This window comes from Cherax quadricarinatus, unplaced genomic scaffold, assembly GCF_038502225.1.
Source record: "Cherax quadricarinatus isolate ZL_2023a unplaced genomic scaffold, ASM3850222v1 Contig380, whole genome shotgun sequence".
Classification (NCBI taxonomy): domain Eukaryota; kingdom Metazoa; phylum Arthropoda; class Malacostraca; order Decapoda; family Parastacidae; genus Cherax; species Cherax quadricarinatus.
This window is the reverse complement of record NW_027195406.1, coordinates 20,001-37,500: the sequence shown is the minus strand read 5'-3', so window position 1 is coordinate 37,500 and position 17,500 is coordinate 20,001. Positions and strand designations below refer to the sequence as shown.

At 45.2% G+C, this 17,500-nt stretch overlaps 1 protein-coding gene across 6 annotated transcripts in view; it reads left to right on the top strand.

Annotated features, from left to right (window-relative positions):
* Window positions 1–17,500, top strand: part of LOC128703777 (calpain-9-like) — a 169,786-nt gene that overhangs the window by 136,098 nt on the left and 16,188 nt on the right. For all 6 annotated transcript variants that reach the window (XM_070080384.1, XM_070080389.1, XM_070080385.1 and 3 more), the window contains exons 5-7: window positions 6,356–6,537; window positions 9,484–9,624; window positions 11,098–11,272. In XM_070080384.1, the coding sequence (XP_069936485.1) occupies window positions 6,356–6,537; window positions 9,484–9,624; window positions 11,098–11,272 (498 nt within the window). The remainder of the gene's footprint in view (window positions 1–6,355; window positions 6,538–9,483; window positions 9,625–11,097; window positions 11,273–17,500) is intronic.

The window sequence follows — 17,500 nt, the reverse complement described above, 5'->3', positions numbered from 1 at the left end:
TATATCATAGCGTCGTGCTAAAAGGGCTATTATGGCCCACAAAGTCTATCATAAATAACCCTTATGGACCCCGTGTGTGTGTGTGTGTGTGTGTGTGTGTGTGTGTGTGTGTGTGTGTGTGTGTGTGTGTGTGTGTGTGTGTGTGTGTGCGTGTATGTTTTATTTACTAGGAGGTCGAGTCCCAGCTCCTGGGCCCTGCTTTATAAGCTACAATCTCTGGTTAATATTAATTCCCAGCCTTTTAGCTGAAAAAGTATTTCCTAGCATCCCTGTGCTTCCAATTTCACAAAGTCCCTTGTTGTCAAAGTTTCTGAGTATTTTGTATGTCGTAATCATGTTTCCCCCTAATTCCTCTTTCCTCTAATGTCGTCAGAGTCAGTCCCTTGTAATTCTCAGCTCTGGGACTAGTCTTGTTTTTTCTAGTTGTCGTTCACGTTTGGTCAGGTGTGAGCTCCATGCTGGTTCTGCGTACTCCAGGATGGACCTAACACATACCAGTAACTATGCTGGCATGTGGCGTATGTGGAGTTTGTGGTGATATGTTGGGTGTAGTGTTCACCCTTATGACTGATCTCCCACGCGTCATATGTGTAAAGTCTCGACTCTTATGCTGTACTCCGTCTCTGGTCTTATCATATTCAGGACTCTGAGTTCAACTTCAGTAGCTATTATTATTATTATTATTATTATTATTATTATTATTATTATTATTATTATTATTATTTCTTTAATAAACTTCAAATCATCAGAAAATTCCTATATATGGGAGTCAGTCCCCAATAACTGATCTGTTATATATGTTACGAGTAGTAACTGTGACTGTACTGTGACTGTACTGTGACAGTGACTGTACTGTGACTGTACTGTGATTGTACTGTGACTGTACTATGACCGTAACTGTACTGTGACTGTACTGTGACCGTGACTGTACTGTGACTGTACTGTGACTGTACTGTGACCGTGACTGTACTGTGACTGTACTGTGACCGTGACTGTACTGTGACTGTACTGTGACCGTGACTGTACTGTGACTGTACTGTGACCGTGACTGTACTGTGACTGTACTGTGACTGTACTGTGACTGTGACTGTACTGTGACTGTACTGTGACTGTGACTGTACTGTGATTGTGGCTGTACTGTGACTGTACTGTGGCTGTGACTACTGTGACTGTACTGTGACCGTGACTGTACTGTGACTGTACTGTGACCGTGACTGTACTGTGACTGGGACTGTGACTGTGACTGTACTGTGACTGTGACTGTGACTGTGACTGTGACTGTGACTGTACTGTGACTGTGACTACTGTGACTGTGACTGTACTGTGACTGTGACTACTGTGACTGTGACTGTACTGTGACTGTGACTACTGTGACTGGGACTGTACTGTGACTGTGACTACTGTGACTGTGACTGTACTGTGACTGTGACTACTCTGACTGGGACTGTACTGTGACTGTACTATGACTGTACTGTGACTACTGTGACTGTACTGTGACTGTGACTGTACTGTGACTGTGACTGTACTGTGGCTGTGACTACTGGGACTGTGACTGTGACTGTACTGTGACTGTGACCACTGTGACTGTGACTGTACTGTGACTGTGACTACTGTGACTGTGACTGTACTGTGACTGTGACTACTGTGACTGTACTGTGACTGTGACTACCGTGACTGGGACTGTACTGTGACTGTGCTATGACTGTACTGTGACTACTGTGACTGTACTGTGACTGTGACTGTACTGTGACTGTGACTACTGTGATTGGGACTGTACTGTGACTGTACTGTGACTGTGACTGTACTGTGACTGTGACTACTGTGATTGGGACTGTACTGTGACTGTACTGTGACTGTGACTATTGTGACTGGGACTGTACTGTGACTGGGACTGCACTGTGACTGCACTGTGACTGTACTGTGACTGTGACTATTGTGACTGGGACTGTACTGTGACTATTGTGACTGGGACTGTACTGTGACTGTGACTATTGTGACTGGGACTGTACTGTGACTGTACTGTGACTGTGACTATTGTGACTGGGACTGTACTGTGACTGTGACTATTGTGACTGGGACTGTACTGTGACTGGGAACGCACTGTGACTGCACTGTGACTGTACTGTGACTGTGACTATTGTGACTGGGACTGTACTGTGACTGTGACTGTGAAGAGGGAAGAAGAGGAAGATATATGAATATTTCAGGCGATTTACGACGAAGGGAGATGAAGAATGATGAATAAATATGATGAGGTAAAGAAGAGGACAGAATACTCTCTTTCTCTCCCTCTCTCTGCCATCTCTCTCTCTCTCTGTGTCTCACACTCTGTCTATCTCTCTCTCTTGATAATACTTCAGAAATGTCCTCGCGAGGACACCTCTCTGTGTGTACACACACCTCTCTGTGTGTACACACACCTCTCTGTGTGTACACACACCTCTCTGTGTGTACACATACCTCTCTGTGTGTACACACACCTCTCTGTGTGTACACACACCTCTCTGTGTGTACACACACCTCTCTGTGTGTACACACACCTCTCTGTGTGTACACACACCTCTCTGTGTGTACACACACCTCTCTGTGTGTACACACACCTCTCTGTGTGTACACACACCTCTCTGTGTGTACACACACCTCTCTGTGTGTACACACACCTCTCTGTGTGTACACACACCTCTCTGTGTGTACACACACCTCTCTGTGTGTACACACACCTCTCTGTGTGTACACACACCTCTCTGTGTGTACACACACCTCTCTGTGTGTACACACACCTCTCTGTGTGTACACACACCTCTCTGTGTGTACACACGCCTCTCTGTGTGTACACACACCTCTCTGTGTGTGTACACACACCTCTCTGTGTGTACACATACCTCTCTGTGTGTACACACACCTCTCTGTGTGTACACACACCTCTCTGTGTGTACACACACCTCTCTGTGTGTACACACGCCTCTCTGTGTGTACACACACCTCTCTGTGTGTACACACACCTCTCTGTGTGTACACACACCTCTCTGTGTGTGTACACACACCTCTCTGTGTGTACACATACCTCTCTGTGTGTACACACACCTCTCTGTGTGTACACACACCTCTCTGTGTGTACACACACCTCTCTGTGTGTATACACACCTCTCTGTGTGTACACACACCTCTCTGTGTGTACACACACCTCTCTGTGTGTACACACACCTCTCTGTGTGTACACACACCTCTCTGTGTGTGTACACACACCTCTCTGTGTGTACACACACCTCTCTGTGTGTATACACACCTCTCTGTGTGTACACACACCTCTCTGTGTGTGTACACACACCTCTCTGTGTGTACACATACCTCTCTGTGTGTACACACACCTCTCTGTGTGTACACACACCTCTCTGTGTGTATACACACCTCTCTGTGTGTACACACACCTCTCTGTGAGTACACATACCTCTCTGTGTGTACACACTCTTCTGTGTGTACACACACCTCTCTGTGTGTATACACACCTCTCTGTGTGTACACACACCTCTCTGTGTGTACACACACCTCTCTGTGTGTACACACACCTCTCTGTGTGTACACACACCTCTCTGTGTGTACACACACCTCTCTGTGTGTACACACACCTCTCTGTGTGTACACACACCTCTCTGTGTGTACACACAGAGATACACATCACTATGTATACATACACAGACATACAACTTGAGGTGAAAACGTCCTGTAATAAACCTTTCAGGTCTATAAGATTGTACTTGCTATGTATTAATATATATAAATGACCTCTATGTATGTTGACAAGCGAGCAGAGGCTTGTTTTGACCTCTATAACACGGTGTCATAGAGTTTATTCTAGTTTAATTTCCTCTCTGCCTTGAGGATCAAAGGGACATATGTGATATATGTCCAGTGAGATTATACTGATGTGGATTGCTTTAAAAGAGAGAGAGAGAGAGAGAGAGAGAGAGAGAGAGAGAGTGAGAGAGAGAGAGAGAGAGAGAGAGAGAGAGAGAGAGAGAGAGAGAGAGAGAGAGAGAGAGAGAGAGAGAGTCATGTTTTTAAATCTCTATTACTCAAAATTGGATTTAAAAATCATTTTTAAAGTCTGTATAAACACTGTGCTAAAATAGGTATACAGACTGTATAAAAAACTGTATACATGTATAATAAACACATGTATACCTGTATAACCTGTATGAATATTTAGATTTTAGATTTTCCAGGCTAAAGTGACTGATCTATCGTGCACCTTATATCCATCCTGTGGATGGCAGTGCTAGAACATACATATGCACAATAGGCCTAGGAACTAGGCCTCTATGAGGGTTAACAGGAATATATCTGGTATCTTATTTTCATCAATGTTGACTGGATGCTGTTGATTAAGTCAATATGAATTTACAAGAAGGCTCCAAAAAATTTCAGTAGCCTCTGATTTTGCTATGTTGCTGCATAGAGGCAAAATGCATTTACAACATATGTAAGAATCAACTTTATATCTCTATAAAGAGCTGAGGAAAATGTCATATATGCCTACAGGGAGAGATAATGATACACCCACCTCTCTCCAGGAGCGCTGCCCGCGCACTGAGTTTAAAGGTCCTGACTCCGCCCACTTGACGCACAGTTGCCAATAATCACAATTAACTAATATTTTTTTTTTTCGTGAAAGAAATCTCCAGTTCCTAAAAAAAATCTACATACATGAGCTGCGTCGAAGCTACCCATGACGTTAATTAATTTTTATTAGTGAGAACAATGATTTGTATTCACGAAATGAACGAATTTTTAAATTGAAGATATTTTCAGAATGTAGGAAAAATTTAAGGAAAACTTCACTGATTTTCAACTTTTTTCAGAATATTTGAAAAACGAACTTAATTTAGGCCATTTAGTGCAGTCTTTTACAGGCTTTAAACACAGCCATTTAACTATGTTATCTACACTGATATTTAACCCCGTTATTAAAACTAAGCCATTTAACCCCGGCCTGAAAGCTATGTACTTTAACCCTGTTATTAAAAACTTAACGAAAGTCATTTATTTCCTCCATTTAAAGTGAGGCATTTAATCTGGTCATTTAAATTGCCCTTTAAACTCTGTTGCTGACTGATGGTCAGGTATTTTACTGTTATGATATGTTATTGTGTGTTATGTGGTGTTATTGTGTGTTATTTGGTGTTATTGTGTGTTGTGTCGCGTTGTGTGTTGTGTAGTGTTATTGTGTTATGTAGTGTTACTGTGTGTTATATGGTGCTGTGTGTTATTTGGTGTTACTGTGTGTTATATGGTGCTGTGTGTTATATGGTGCTGTGTGTTATATGGTGCTGTGTGTTATTTTGTGCTACTGTGTGTTATATGGTGCTGTGTGTTATTTTGTGCTACTGTGTGTTATATGGTGCTGTGTGTTATTTGGTGTTACTGCGTGTTATATGGTGCTGTGTGTTATTTGGTGTTACTGTGTGTTATGTGGTGTTATTTGTTGAATGGATTATGTGTTATAGCATGTTATATGGTGTTAAAGCATGCTATATGGTGTTATAGCATGTTATATGGTGTTACAGCACGTTATATGGCGTTATAGCATGCTATATGGTGTTATAACATGTTATATGCTGTTATTGCATGTTATTTGGTGTTATTTAGTATTATGTTGTTATATATGGTGTTAAAGTGTGTTATGTTGTTTCATTTTGTGTAATGTGTTATTATGTGTTGTTAATGTTACTGGTGTTATCATGTGTTATTAATTAATATAATCAATTATTCTTCAATTTTGACTAATTAAACCCTTTTTTTACTGATTAAGATTTTTCATTGTTAATGAAATAGATTTAACGACTGATCTTCCTAATTCAGGAAACGACTAATCTTTCTCTGACTTCAGGAGACATACAATCTTCCTCTTCAGGAGATGACTAATCTTCCTCTCACTTCAGGAGACATACAATCTTCCTCTTCAGGAGATGACTAATCTCCCTCTCACTTCAGGAAACATACAATCTTCCTCTTCAGGAGATGACTAATCTCCCTCTCACTTCAGGAGACATACAATCTTCCTCTTCAGGAGATGACTAATCTTCCTCTCACTTCAGGAGACATACAATCTTCCTCTTCAGGAGATGACTAATCTTCCTCTCACTTCAGGAGACATACAATCTTCCTCTTCAGGAGATGACTAATCTTCCTCTCACTTCAGGAGGCATACAATCTTCCTTTTCAGGAGATGACTAATCTTCCTCTCACTTCAGGAGACATACAATCTTCCTCTTCAGGAGATGACTAATCTTCCTCTCACTTCAGGAGACATACACTCTTCCTCTTCAGGAGATGACTAATCTTCCTCTCACTTCAGGAGGTCTGCGCCAGGCCGAAATTCATCGCGGACGGAGCGACGCGCTTCGACGTAGAGCAGGGCGAGCTGGGGGACACTTGGCTGGTCCAAGCCGTGTCGACCCTCACCCTGACACCCAAGTTCCTCGACAGGGTCGTCCCTCCTGACCAGGCCTTTGACCATACTTACTGTGGCATCTTCAGGTGAGCAAGTATTGGCTGTCCTCGTGCTGCTGCTGTTCGGTGGGGGGTTGTATATAATCTTTTTTAAAGCTGGTGGATTTTTTAGGCATGGAGAAGGTGTCTTGCCTCAGCTTAATATTCCGACTAAGACCTGTTATCCATTTATATAACTAAGGAATTGGTTCTCTCATCTGTTGTTTTTTCAACTTTCTTCAATCCTTTAGTCCCTGTTTTACCAACAAATTTCCATCCACTGCGGTTGAGATGCAACGTGATAAACGAGAAGAACTAAGTCTCAAAGGAGGATATGTCTTAAACGAGAGAGGAATTAAGCTTTAAACGAAGGCAAACGAAGGTAAACGAAGGTAACGAAGCTAACGAAAGTAAGAAAAGGTAAACGAAGATAACGAAGATAGCGAAAGTAACGAAAAGGTAAACGAAGGTAAAAACGAAAGTAAACGACAGTGAACAGACGAAATATTTTCGAACAATAAACATCTTTCGGTAATTTTTGAATCGGACATTGCAATGTAAATATATGTCAAAGTAAATATATGTCAAAGTAAATATATGTCAAAGTAAATATATGTCAAAGTAAATATATGTCAAAGTAAATATATGTCAATGTAAATATATGTCAAAGTAAATATATGTCAAAGTAAATATATGTCAAAGTAAATATATGTCAAAGTATTGTCTTTTCACTCACATATTTCTTTTTTTAGATCTATTTTTTACTGTGTTCCAGCAGATTGGGGGGGAAGGGAGAGGGAGGGGAAGGTCCCCCTTCCCCTGCTTGTTGTGATGTGAGGACGGAGGACCGAGCCTCCACCGCTCTGGGATCCTTGGTTTCTGTGATGAGTTTTTCCACTTAACTCTTTGAGGAATTTTCGAGCACACTTGCCCCATGCTCCGAGGGTTTTCGACCCTACTGGGATGAAGTTATAGCAGGGTGGCAGCCCTTTGTGTTTATGAGTCTTCTGGGTCTCCATGAACTGGGCGGCTCCACCCCCTTCAGCTTCAGAGTATGACAAGCAGGTGTCCGCCAACGTGGCAGCACATTTGTAGTCCCAGGCAGTCTGCTTACCATCCTTCCAGGGTAGCATAGTGACTCCATCTGGATGCTTTTGACTTCCGTCAGACATCAGTACTTAGGGTTCCCGTTCAGCTGGGCAACGGACTGTGGCGAGGCTCGTCTTTATGATATCGTTGACCTCCTCATGTCTAGCATACTTCCCTTCTGATGTATAACACACGAGACCATGAACACCGAATTGATCAGCTGACGCCCTGCCACAAATGCAACTGTGTTTGGTGAGTATGGGAACTGCTAGACCAGGAGCTACACCCATCCGTATTGCTTAAGGGTGGAGGCAAGTGCCCAGGGAGGAATTATGGACAGCCAAAAAGAAATCCCCGGCATGTGGTTCCTTCACTGCAAGGAAGCGAACTTTGTCCTCTCCTGGGGCACTGTTGAACACTGGGTAATTTTTCTCCGTGATGATTGTCTTAATATTACGCTCTGTGATCTCCTGGGGTGAGTTGGTCTGCTTGAAGAGTCTATATGGCTGTCCCACCGAATTGCTGCTTCCTTGAGCCTTGTCCAGGCTTGAGCTCCTACAACACTTCTCAAGACATCTGGAACTATCTCCACCACTAGTTCACTGTCTCTTTCGCTAGTTCACTATCCTTTTCAGTAGTTCACGGTCTTCTTCAATAGTACACGAGGACAGAAATGTAGGTAATGTTACCTGCGTTGCCTTGCACACCCCAATACCTCCAAGTTGCATTGGAAAGGTTCCTGGATCTTCCAGTGACAGATTCAGTGCTTTCCAAAAGATGAATCTCAGGAGTGAGTCATGTTCACTGAGTGTTGGGTTGTCGAAGGATGGCGAGCACCTTAAGAAATAGGTAGTCTGGGCTGAGTGAGACACCTCGTGAGTAGGTGCAAGGCATTGTCAGCACCCACACACTGCAGGTCAGTCTATCCTCGATGACTGTTTTGATAAACTGACGACCCAGTGGGGCTGCCGCCAGGATGATCTGGGAGGGAATGTTAGGTATGGCTTCTGAACAATCTTGGGCCCCTGACACTTATTGTGTTATCTCCTAGTGTAATCATGGCGCCGTTGCTGTTCATTGGGGTGATGTTGCACTGCTTGCCAAGGAATGGTTATAACAAGCTAGGCATAAGAGCCAGATGAAATAAAGAACAAAATACCAGGAAAATCGTCTTCAACGGAAGACAAAACCAGGAGTCCTTTCACCAGATTAAAAATTGTCCTGACGTTTCGTCTGACTAAGGTTTTGCCTTCTTGTAAGTCCCTGATGTCAGCCCCTCCTTGCTGCATGAACCATCCCATCACTGCCTTCAGAGACTAGAAAGATGGTCTCGTTGAAGTAGACACACACACACACACACACACACACACACACACACACACACACACACACACACACACACACACACACACACACACACAGGATTCAATCCCCCTTTGATCTCCCAACACTTCCCTTCCATCGCTCGCTAACCCTTTCCACCCTGGCTCCTTTTTCACACTCTCTCTCCTTCTACCTCCATCACTCTCCCTCCCTCCTTCCTTTCTCCTCCCTTTCCCTCTTCCCTCTCCCTTGCCATCTGCTCCCTCTCAGGATATTTTTTATGCTTTCTAAGCACTTTCCTTTCGTTGAACTCTCCCTGCTGCTGACTCTCCCTGCTGCTGACTCTCCCTGCTGCTAACTCTTCCTGCTGCTGACTCTCCCTGCTGCTGACTCTCCCTGCTGCTGACTACACTGACTCTCCCTGCTGCTGACTACACTGACTCTCCATGCTGCTGACTACAGTGACCCGCCCTGCTGCTGACCTCAGTGATCTGAAGCAAGTAGCAAAGGGTCACTATTCAACCTCATACATCAACCTCGTCTAATCACCCTGACACCATCTCCCTAATCACCCTGTTACAGGTTCCGTTTCTGGCACTTCGGAGAATGGGTTGAGGTCATCATCGACGACCGTCTACCTACATTCAAGGGTCGTCTGGTCTACCTACACTCCACCGACCCTTCAGAGTTCTGGGCTGCTCTTCTGGAGAAAGCTTATGCCAAGTTAGTACAAGTTTTTGTCTAGTGAGAGTTGATGTCCAGTGAGTTAGAACTTAAAAAGGAAAGTACTATCCTTGTATATCTGTGTGTATGATTAGTGGATTTGTAATAATTAGTGGATGTGTCAGCAGCTGGGTCTGTGAGAGATGAGATGAATCATAGAACTGACGAGGGAAAAAAGGTGAGTGGTGCACTGAGGAGTCTGTGAAGACAAAGAACTTTGTCCGTGGAAGCAAAGAGGGGAATGTATGAGAATATAGTTTTACCAACGCTCTGTGTGGATGTGAAGCATGGGTGGTGAATGTTGCAACAAGGAGAAGGCTGGAGGCAGTGGAGATGTCGTGTCTAAAGGCGATGTGTGGTGTGAATATAATGCAGAGAATCCGTAGTTTGGAGATTAGAAGGAGGTGCGGGATTTCCAAAACTATTACCCAGAGTGCTAAGGAGGGGTTGTTGAGGTGGTTCAAATATGTATAGAGGATGGAACAAAAAGAATGGCTTCGAGAGTGTATAAATCTGTATTGGAAGGAAGGCGGGGTAGGTGTCGGACTAAGAAAGGTTGGAGGGAGGGGGTAAAGGAGGTTTTGTGTGCGAGGGGCTTGGACTTCCAGCAAGCATGCGTAAGCGTGTTAGAGAGGAGCGAGTGTAGACAAATTGTTTTTAGGACGTGTCGTGCTGTCGGAGTGTAAGTAAGGTAACATATATACATATATATATATATATATATATATATATATATATATATATACATATATATATATATATATATATACATATATATTCTTTCTTTCAACACACCGGCCGTATCCCACCGAGGCAGGGTGGCCCACAAGGAAAAACGAAAGTTTCTCCTTTTACATTTAGTAATATATACAGGAGAAGAGGTTACTAGCCCCTTGCTCCCGGCATTTTAGTCGCCTCTTACAACACACATGGCTTATGGAGGAAGAATTCTGTTCCACTTCCCCATGGAGATAAGAGGAAATAAACAAAAATAAGAACTAGAAAGAAAATAGAAGAAAACCCAGAGGGGTGTGTATATATGTGCTTGTACATGTATGTGTAGTGTGACCTAAGTGTAAGTAGAAGTAGCAAGACGTACCTGAAACCTTGCATGTTTATGAGACAGAAAAATGGACACCAGCAATCCAACCATCATGTAAAACCATTACAGGTTTCCGTTTTACACTCACTTGGCAGGACGGTAGTACCTCCCTGGGTGGTTGCTGTCTACCAACCTACTACCTACTAATATATATATATATATATATATATATATATATATATATATATATATATGTATATATATATATACACATATATATACATACATATATATATATATATATATATCACACACAGAACTTGACACTAAGATGAACATCTTAAGAATTTCTTATATTTTTCCTGTTGCTACTGATACTGCTGCTGCTACTGATACTGCTGCTGCTACTGATACTGCTGCTGCTGCTTCAGGCTTTACGGCAGCTACGAGTCCCTGCAACAAGGGTTCACCACCAGGGCCCTGCAGGACCTGACAGGAGGCATCGTCCAGAGTTTCAGCCTGACTGTACAAGACAGGTTCCTCACCTACCAGGTCCTCAACTCTGCCGTCCCGAGATCAACTCTGTTAGTTGCTTCCATCAACCTGGTGAGTCTCTGTCAGTCTGGTGTCTGTCAACCTGGTGAGTCTCAACCTGGTGAGTATCTGTCAGTCTGGTGTCTGTCAACCTGGTGACTCCGCCAACCTAGTGACTCTCTGCCAACCTAGTGACTCTGTCAACCTGGTGACTGTCAACCTGGTGACTCTGTCAACCTAGTGACTCTCTGTCGACCTAGTGACTCTGTCAACCTAGTGACTCTCTGTCAACCTAGTGACTCTGTCAACCTAGTGACTCTGTCAACCTGGTGACTCTGTCAACCTGGTGACTCTGTCAACCTAGTGACTCTCTGTCAACCTAGTGAATCTGTCAACCTAGTGACTCTGTCAACCTGGTGACTCTGTCAACCTAGTGACTCTCTGTCAGCCTAGTGACTGTCAACCTGGTGACTCTGTCAACCTGGTGACTCTCTGTCAATATAGCTGTCAACCTGGTGAATGTCTGTCAGTCTGGCTGTCAGTCTGGCTGTCAGTCTGGCTGTCAGTCTGGCTGTCAATCTGGCTGTCAGTCTGGCTGTCCGTCTGGCTGTCAGCCTGACTGTCAGTCTGGCTGTCAGTCTGGCTGTCCGTCTGACTGTCAGCCTGACTGTCAGTCTGGTTGTCAGTCTGACTGTCAATCTGGCTGTCAGTCTGGCTGTCAGTCTGGCTGTCAGTCTGGCTGTCAGTCTGGCTGTCAGTCTGACTATCAGCCTGACTGTCAGTCTGGCTGTCAGTTTTTTCTGTCAGTTTTTTCTGTCAGTCTGGCTGTCAGTCAGGCTGTCAGTCAGGCTGTCAGTCTGGCTGTCAGTCAGGCTGTCAGTCTGCTTGTCAGTCTGGCTGTCAGTCTGACTGTCAGTCTGGCTGTCAGTCAGGCTGTCAGTCTGCTTGTCAGTCTGGCTGTCAGTCTGACTGTCAGTCTGGCGAGTCTCTGTTTTGGCACCAAATTTTTGTTGTAAAATTAAAATTTCCCCAAAATTTTTAGAAAATTCTTTAAAAACTCGTGACAGAAACTCCAAAATATATGTTTTGCTTATTTCATTTAAAATATGAAAAGGTTTCTTCAGTCGAATACAGCACTGGAGACGGTGGACGTAGAGATGTAAGCTTGAGGTGGTCAGTCCCTCAGTCTTGATAGAAGGTAGTCAGTCCCTCAGTCTTGATAGAAGGTGGTCAGTCCCTCAGTCTTGATAGAAGGTGGTCAGTCCCTCAGTCTTGATAGAAGGTGGTCAGTCCCTCAGTCTTGATAGAAGGTGGTCAGTCCCTCAGTCTTGATAGAAGGTTGTCAGTCCCTCAGTCTTGATAGAAGGTGGTCAGTCCCTCAGTCTTGATAGAAGGTGGTCAGTCCCTCAGTCTTGATAGAAGGTGGTCAGTCCCTCAGTCTTGATAGAAGGTAGTCAGTCCCTCAGTCTTGATAGAAGGTGGTCAGTCCCTCAGTCTTGATAGAAGGTGGTCAGTCCCTCGGTCTTGATAGAAGGTGGTCAGTCCCTCAGTCTTGATAGAAGGTGGTCAGTCCCTCAGTCTTGATAGAAGGTGGTCAGTCCCTCAGTCTTGATAGAAGGTGGTCAGTCCCTCAGTCTTGATAGAAGGTGGTCAGTCCCTCAGTCTTGATAGAAGGTGGTCAGTCCCTCAGTCTTGATAGAAGGTGGTCAGTCCCTCAGTCTTGATAGAAGGTTGTCAGTCCCTCAGTCTTGATAGAAGGTGGTCAGTCCCTCAGTCTTGATAGAAGGTGGTCAGTCCCTCAGTCTTGATAGAAGGTGGTCAGTCCCTCAGTCTTGATAGAAGGTAGTCAGTCCCTCAGTCTTGATAGAAGGTGGTCAGTCCCTCAGTCTTGATAGAAGGTGGTCAGTCCCTCAGTCTTGATAGAAGGTGGTCAGTCCCTCAGTCTTGATAGAAGGTGGTCAGTCCCTCAGTCTTGATAGAAGGTGGTCAGTCCCTCAGTCTTGATAGAAGGTGGTCAGTCCCTCAGTCTTGATAGAAGGTAGTCAGTCCCTCAGTCTTGATAGAAGGTGGTCAGTCCCTCAGTCTTGATAGAAGGTGGTCAGTCCCTCAGTCTTGATAGAAGGTGGTCAGTCCCTCAGTCTTGATAGAAGGTGGTCAGTCCCTCAGTCTTGATAGAAGGTGGTCAGTCCCTCAGTCTTGATAGAAGGTGGTCAGTCCCTCAGTCTTGATAGAAGGTAGTCAGTCCCTCAGTCTTGATAGAAGGTGGTCAGTCCCTCAGTCTTGATAGAAGGTGGTCAGTCCCTCAGTCTTGATAGAAGGTGGTCAGTCCCTCAGTCTTGATAAAAGGTGGTCAGTCCCTCAGTCTTGATAGAAGGTGGTCAGTCCCTCAGTCTTGATAGAAGGTGGTCAGTCCCTCGGTCTTGATAGAAGGTGGTCAGTCCCTCAGTCTTGATAGAAGGTGGTCAGTCCTTCAGTCTTGATAGAAGGTGGTCAGTCCCTCAGTCTTGATAGAAGGTGGTCAGTCTTTCAGTCTTGATAGAAGGTGGTCAGTCCTTCAGTCTTGATAGAAGGTGGTCAGTCCCTCAGTCTTGATAGAAGGTGGTCAGTCCCTCGGTCTTGATAGAAGGTGGTCAGTCCCTCAGTCTTGATAGAAGGGGGTCAGTCCTTCAGTCTTGATAGAAGGTGGTCACTCCCTCAGTCTTGATAGAAGGTGGTCAGTCTTTCAGTCTTGATAGAAGGTGGTCAGTCCCTCAGTCTTGATAGAAGGTTGTCAGTCCCTCAGTCTTGATAGAAGGTGGTCAGTCCCTCAGTCTTGATAGAAGGTGGTCAGTCCCTCAGTCTTGATAGAAGGTGGTCAGTCCCTCAGTCTTGATAGAAGGTGGTCAGTCCCTCAGTCTTGATAGAAGGTGGTCAGTCCCTCAGTCTTGATAGAAGGTGGTCAGTCCCTCAGTCTTGATAGAAGGTGGTCAGTCCCTCAGTCTTGATAGAAGGTTGTCAGTCCCTCAGTCTTGATAGAAGGTGGTCAGTCCCTCAGTCTTGATAGAAGGTGGTCAGTCCCTCAGTCTTGATAGAAGGTGGTCAGTCCCTCAGTCTTGATAGAAGGTTGTCAGTCCCTCAGTCTTGATAGAAGGTGGTCAGTCCCTCAGTCTTGATAGAAGGTGGTCAGTCCCTCAGGCTTGATAGAAGGTTGTCAGTCCCTCAGTCTTGATAGAAGGTGGTCAGTCCCTCAGTCTTGATAGAAGGTGGTCAGTCCCTCAGGCTTGATAGAAGGTGGTCAGTCTCTCAGTCTTGATAGAAGGTGGTCAGTCCCTCAGTCTTGATAGAAGGTGGTCAGTCTCTCAGTCTTGATAGAAGGTGGTCAGTCCCTCAGGCTTGATAGAAGGTTGTCAGTCCCTCAGTCTTGATAGAAGGTGGTCAGTCCCTCAGTCTTGATAGAAGGTGGTCAGTCCCTCAGGCTTGATAGAAGGTGGTCAGTCCTTCAGTCTTGATAGAAGGCGGTCACTCCCTCAGTCTTGATAGAAGGTGGTCAGTCCCTCAGTCTTGATAGAAGGTGGTCAGTCCCTCAGTCTTAATAGAAGGTGGTCAGTCCCTCAGCCTTGGTAGAAGGTGGTCAGTCCCTCAGTCTTGATAGAAGGTGGTCAGTCCTTCAGTCTTGATAGAAGGTGGTCAGTCCCTCAGTCTTGATAGAAGGTGGTCAGTCCCTCAGTCTTGATAGAAGGTGGTCAGTCCCTCAGTCTTGATAGAAGGTGGTCAGTCCTTCAGTCTTGATAGAAGGTGGTCAGTCCCTCAGTCTTGATAGAAGGTGGTCAGTCCCTCAGTCTTGATAGAAGGTGGTCAGTCCTTCAGTCTTGATAGAAGGTGGTCACTCCCTCAGTCTTGATAGAAGGTGGTCAGTCCCTCAGTCTTGATAGAAGGTGGTCAGTCCCTCAGTCTTAATAGAAGGTGGTCAGTCCCTCAGCCTTGGTAGAAGGTGGTCAGTCCCTCAGTCTTGATAGAAGGTGGTCAGTCCTTCAGTCTTGATAGAAGGTGGTCAGTCCCTCAGTCTTGATAGAAGGTGGTCAGTCTTTCAGTCTTGATAGAAGGTGGTCAGTCCCTCAGTCTTGATAGAATGTGGTCAGTCTTTCAGTCTTGATAGAAGGTGGTCAGTCCTTCAGTCTTGATAGAAGGTGGTCAGTCCTTCAGTCTTGATAGAAGGTGGTCAGTCCCTCAGTCTTGATAGAAGGTGGTCAGTCCTTCAGTCTTGATAGAAGGTAGTCAGTCCTTCAGTCTTGATAGAAGGTGGTCAGTCCCTCAGTCTTGATAGAAGGTGGTCAGTCCCTCAGTCTTGATAGAAGGTGGTCAGTCCTTCAGTCTTGATAGAAGGTGGTCAGTCCTTCAGTCTTGATAGAAGGTGGTCAGTCCCTCAGTCTTGATAGAAGGTGGTCAGTCTCCTTCAGTCTTGATAGAAGGTGGTCAGTCCCTCAGTCATAGAAGGTCAGTTGTCTTGATAGAAGGTGGTCAGTCCCTCAGTCTTGATAGAAGGTGGTCAGTCTTTCAGTCTTGATAGAAGGTGGTCAGTCCTTCAGTCTTGATAGAAGGTGGTCAGTCCTTCAGTCTTGATAGAAGGTGGTCAGTCCTTCAGTCTTGATAGAAGGTGGTCAGTCCCTCAGTCTTGATAGAAGGTGGTCAGTCCTTCAGTCTTGATAGAAGGTGGTCAGTCCCTCAGTCTTGATAGAAGGTGGTCAGTCTTTCAGTCTTGATAGAAGGTGGTCAGTCCCTCAGTCTTGATAGAAGGTGGTCAGTCCCTCAGTCTTGATAGAAGGTGGTCAGTCCCTCAGTCTTGATAGAAGGTGGTCAGTCCCTCAGTCTTGATAGAAGGTGGTCAGTCCCTCAGTCTTGATAGAAGGTGGTCAGTCCCTCAGTCTTGATAGAAGGTGGTCAGTCCCTCAGTCTTGATAGAAGGTTGTCAGTCCCTCAGTCTTGATAGAAGGTGGTCAGTCCCTCAGTCTTGATAGAAGGTGGTCAGTCCCTCAGTCTTGATAGAAGGTGGTCAGTCCCTCAGTCTTGATAGAAGGTTGTCAGTCCCTCAGTCTTGATAGAAGGTGGTCAGTCCCTCAGTCTTGATAGAAGGTGGTCAGTCCCTCAGTCTTGATAGAAGGTGGTCAGTCCCTCAGTCTTGATAGAAGGTGGTCAGTCCTTCAGTCTTGATAGAAGGTGGTCAGTCCCTCAGTCTTGATAGAAGGTGGTCAGTCCCTCAGTCTTGATAGAAGGTTGTCAGTCCCTCAGTCTTGATAGAGGGTTGTTAGTCTCTCAGTCTTGATAGAAGGTGGTCAGTCCCTCAGTCTTGATAGAAGGTGGTCAGTCCCTCAGTCTTGATAGAAGGTGGTCAGTCCCTCAGTCTTGATAGAAGGTGGTCAGTCCCTCAGTCTTGATAGAAGGTGGTCAGTCCCTCAGTCTTGATAGAAGGTGGTCAGTCCTTCAGTCTTGATAGAAGGTGGTCAGTCCCTCAGTCTTGATAGAAGGTGGTCAGTCCTACAGTCTTGATAGAAGGTGGTCAGTCCTTCAGTCTTGATAGAAGGTGGTCAGTCCCTCAGTCTTGATAGAAGGTGGTCAGTCCCTCAGTCTTGATAGAAGGTGGTCAGTCCCTCAGTCTTGATAGAAGGTGGTCAGTCCTTCAGTCTTGATAGAAGGTGGTCAGTCCCTCAGTCTTGATAGAAGGTGGTCAGTCCTTCAGTCTTGATAGAAGGTGGTCACTCCCTCAGTCTTGATAGAAGTGTCGCACAAGTGTCGCACAAGTGTTGCACAAGTGTTGCACAAGTGTCGCACAAGTGTCGCACAAGTGTCGCACAAGTGTTGCACAAGTGTCGCACAAGTGTCGCACAAGTGTTGCACAAGTGTTGCACAAGTGTCGCACAAGTGTTGCACAAGTGTCGCACAAGTGTTGCACAAGTGTTGCACAAGTGTCGCACAAGTGTTGCACAAGTGTTGCACAAGTGTTGCACAAGTGTTGCACAAGTGTCGCACAAGTGTTGCACAAGTGTTGCACAAGTGTCGCACAAGTGTTGCACAAGTGTTGCACAAGTGTTGCACAAGTGTTGCACAAGTGTTGCACAAGTGTTGCACAAGTGTCGCACAAGTGTTGCACAAGTGTTGCACAAGTGTCGCACAAGTGTTGCACAAGTGTTGCACAAGTGTTGCACAAGTGTTGCACAAGTGTCGCACAAGTGTTGCACAAGTGTCGCACAAGTGTTGCACAAGTGTTGCACAAGTGTTGCACAAGTGTCGCACAAGTGTTGCACAAGTGTTGCACAAGTGTTGCAC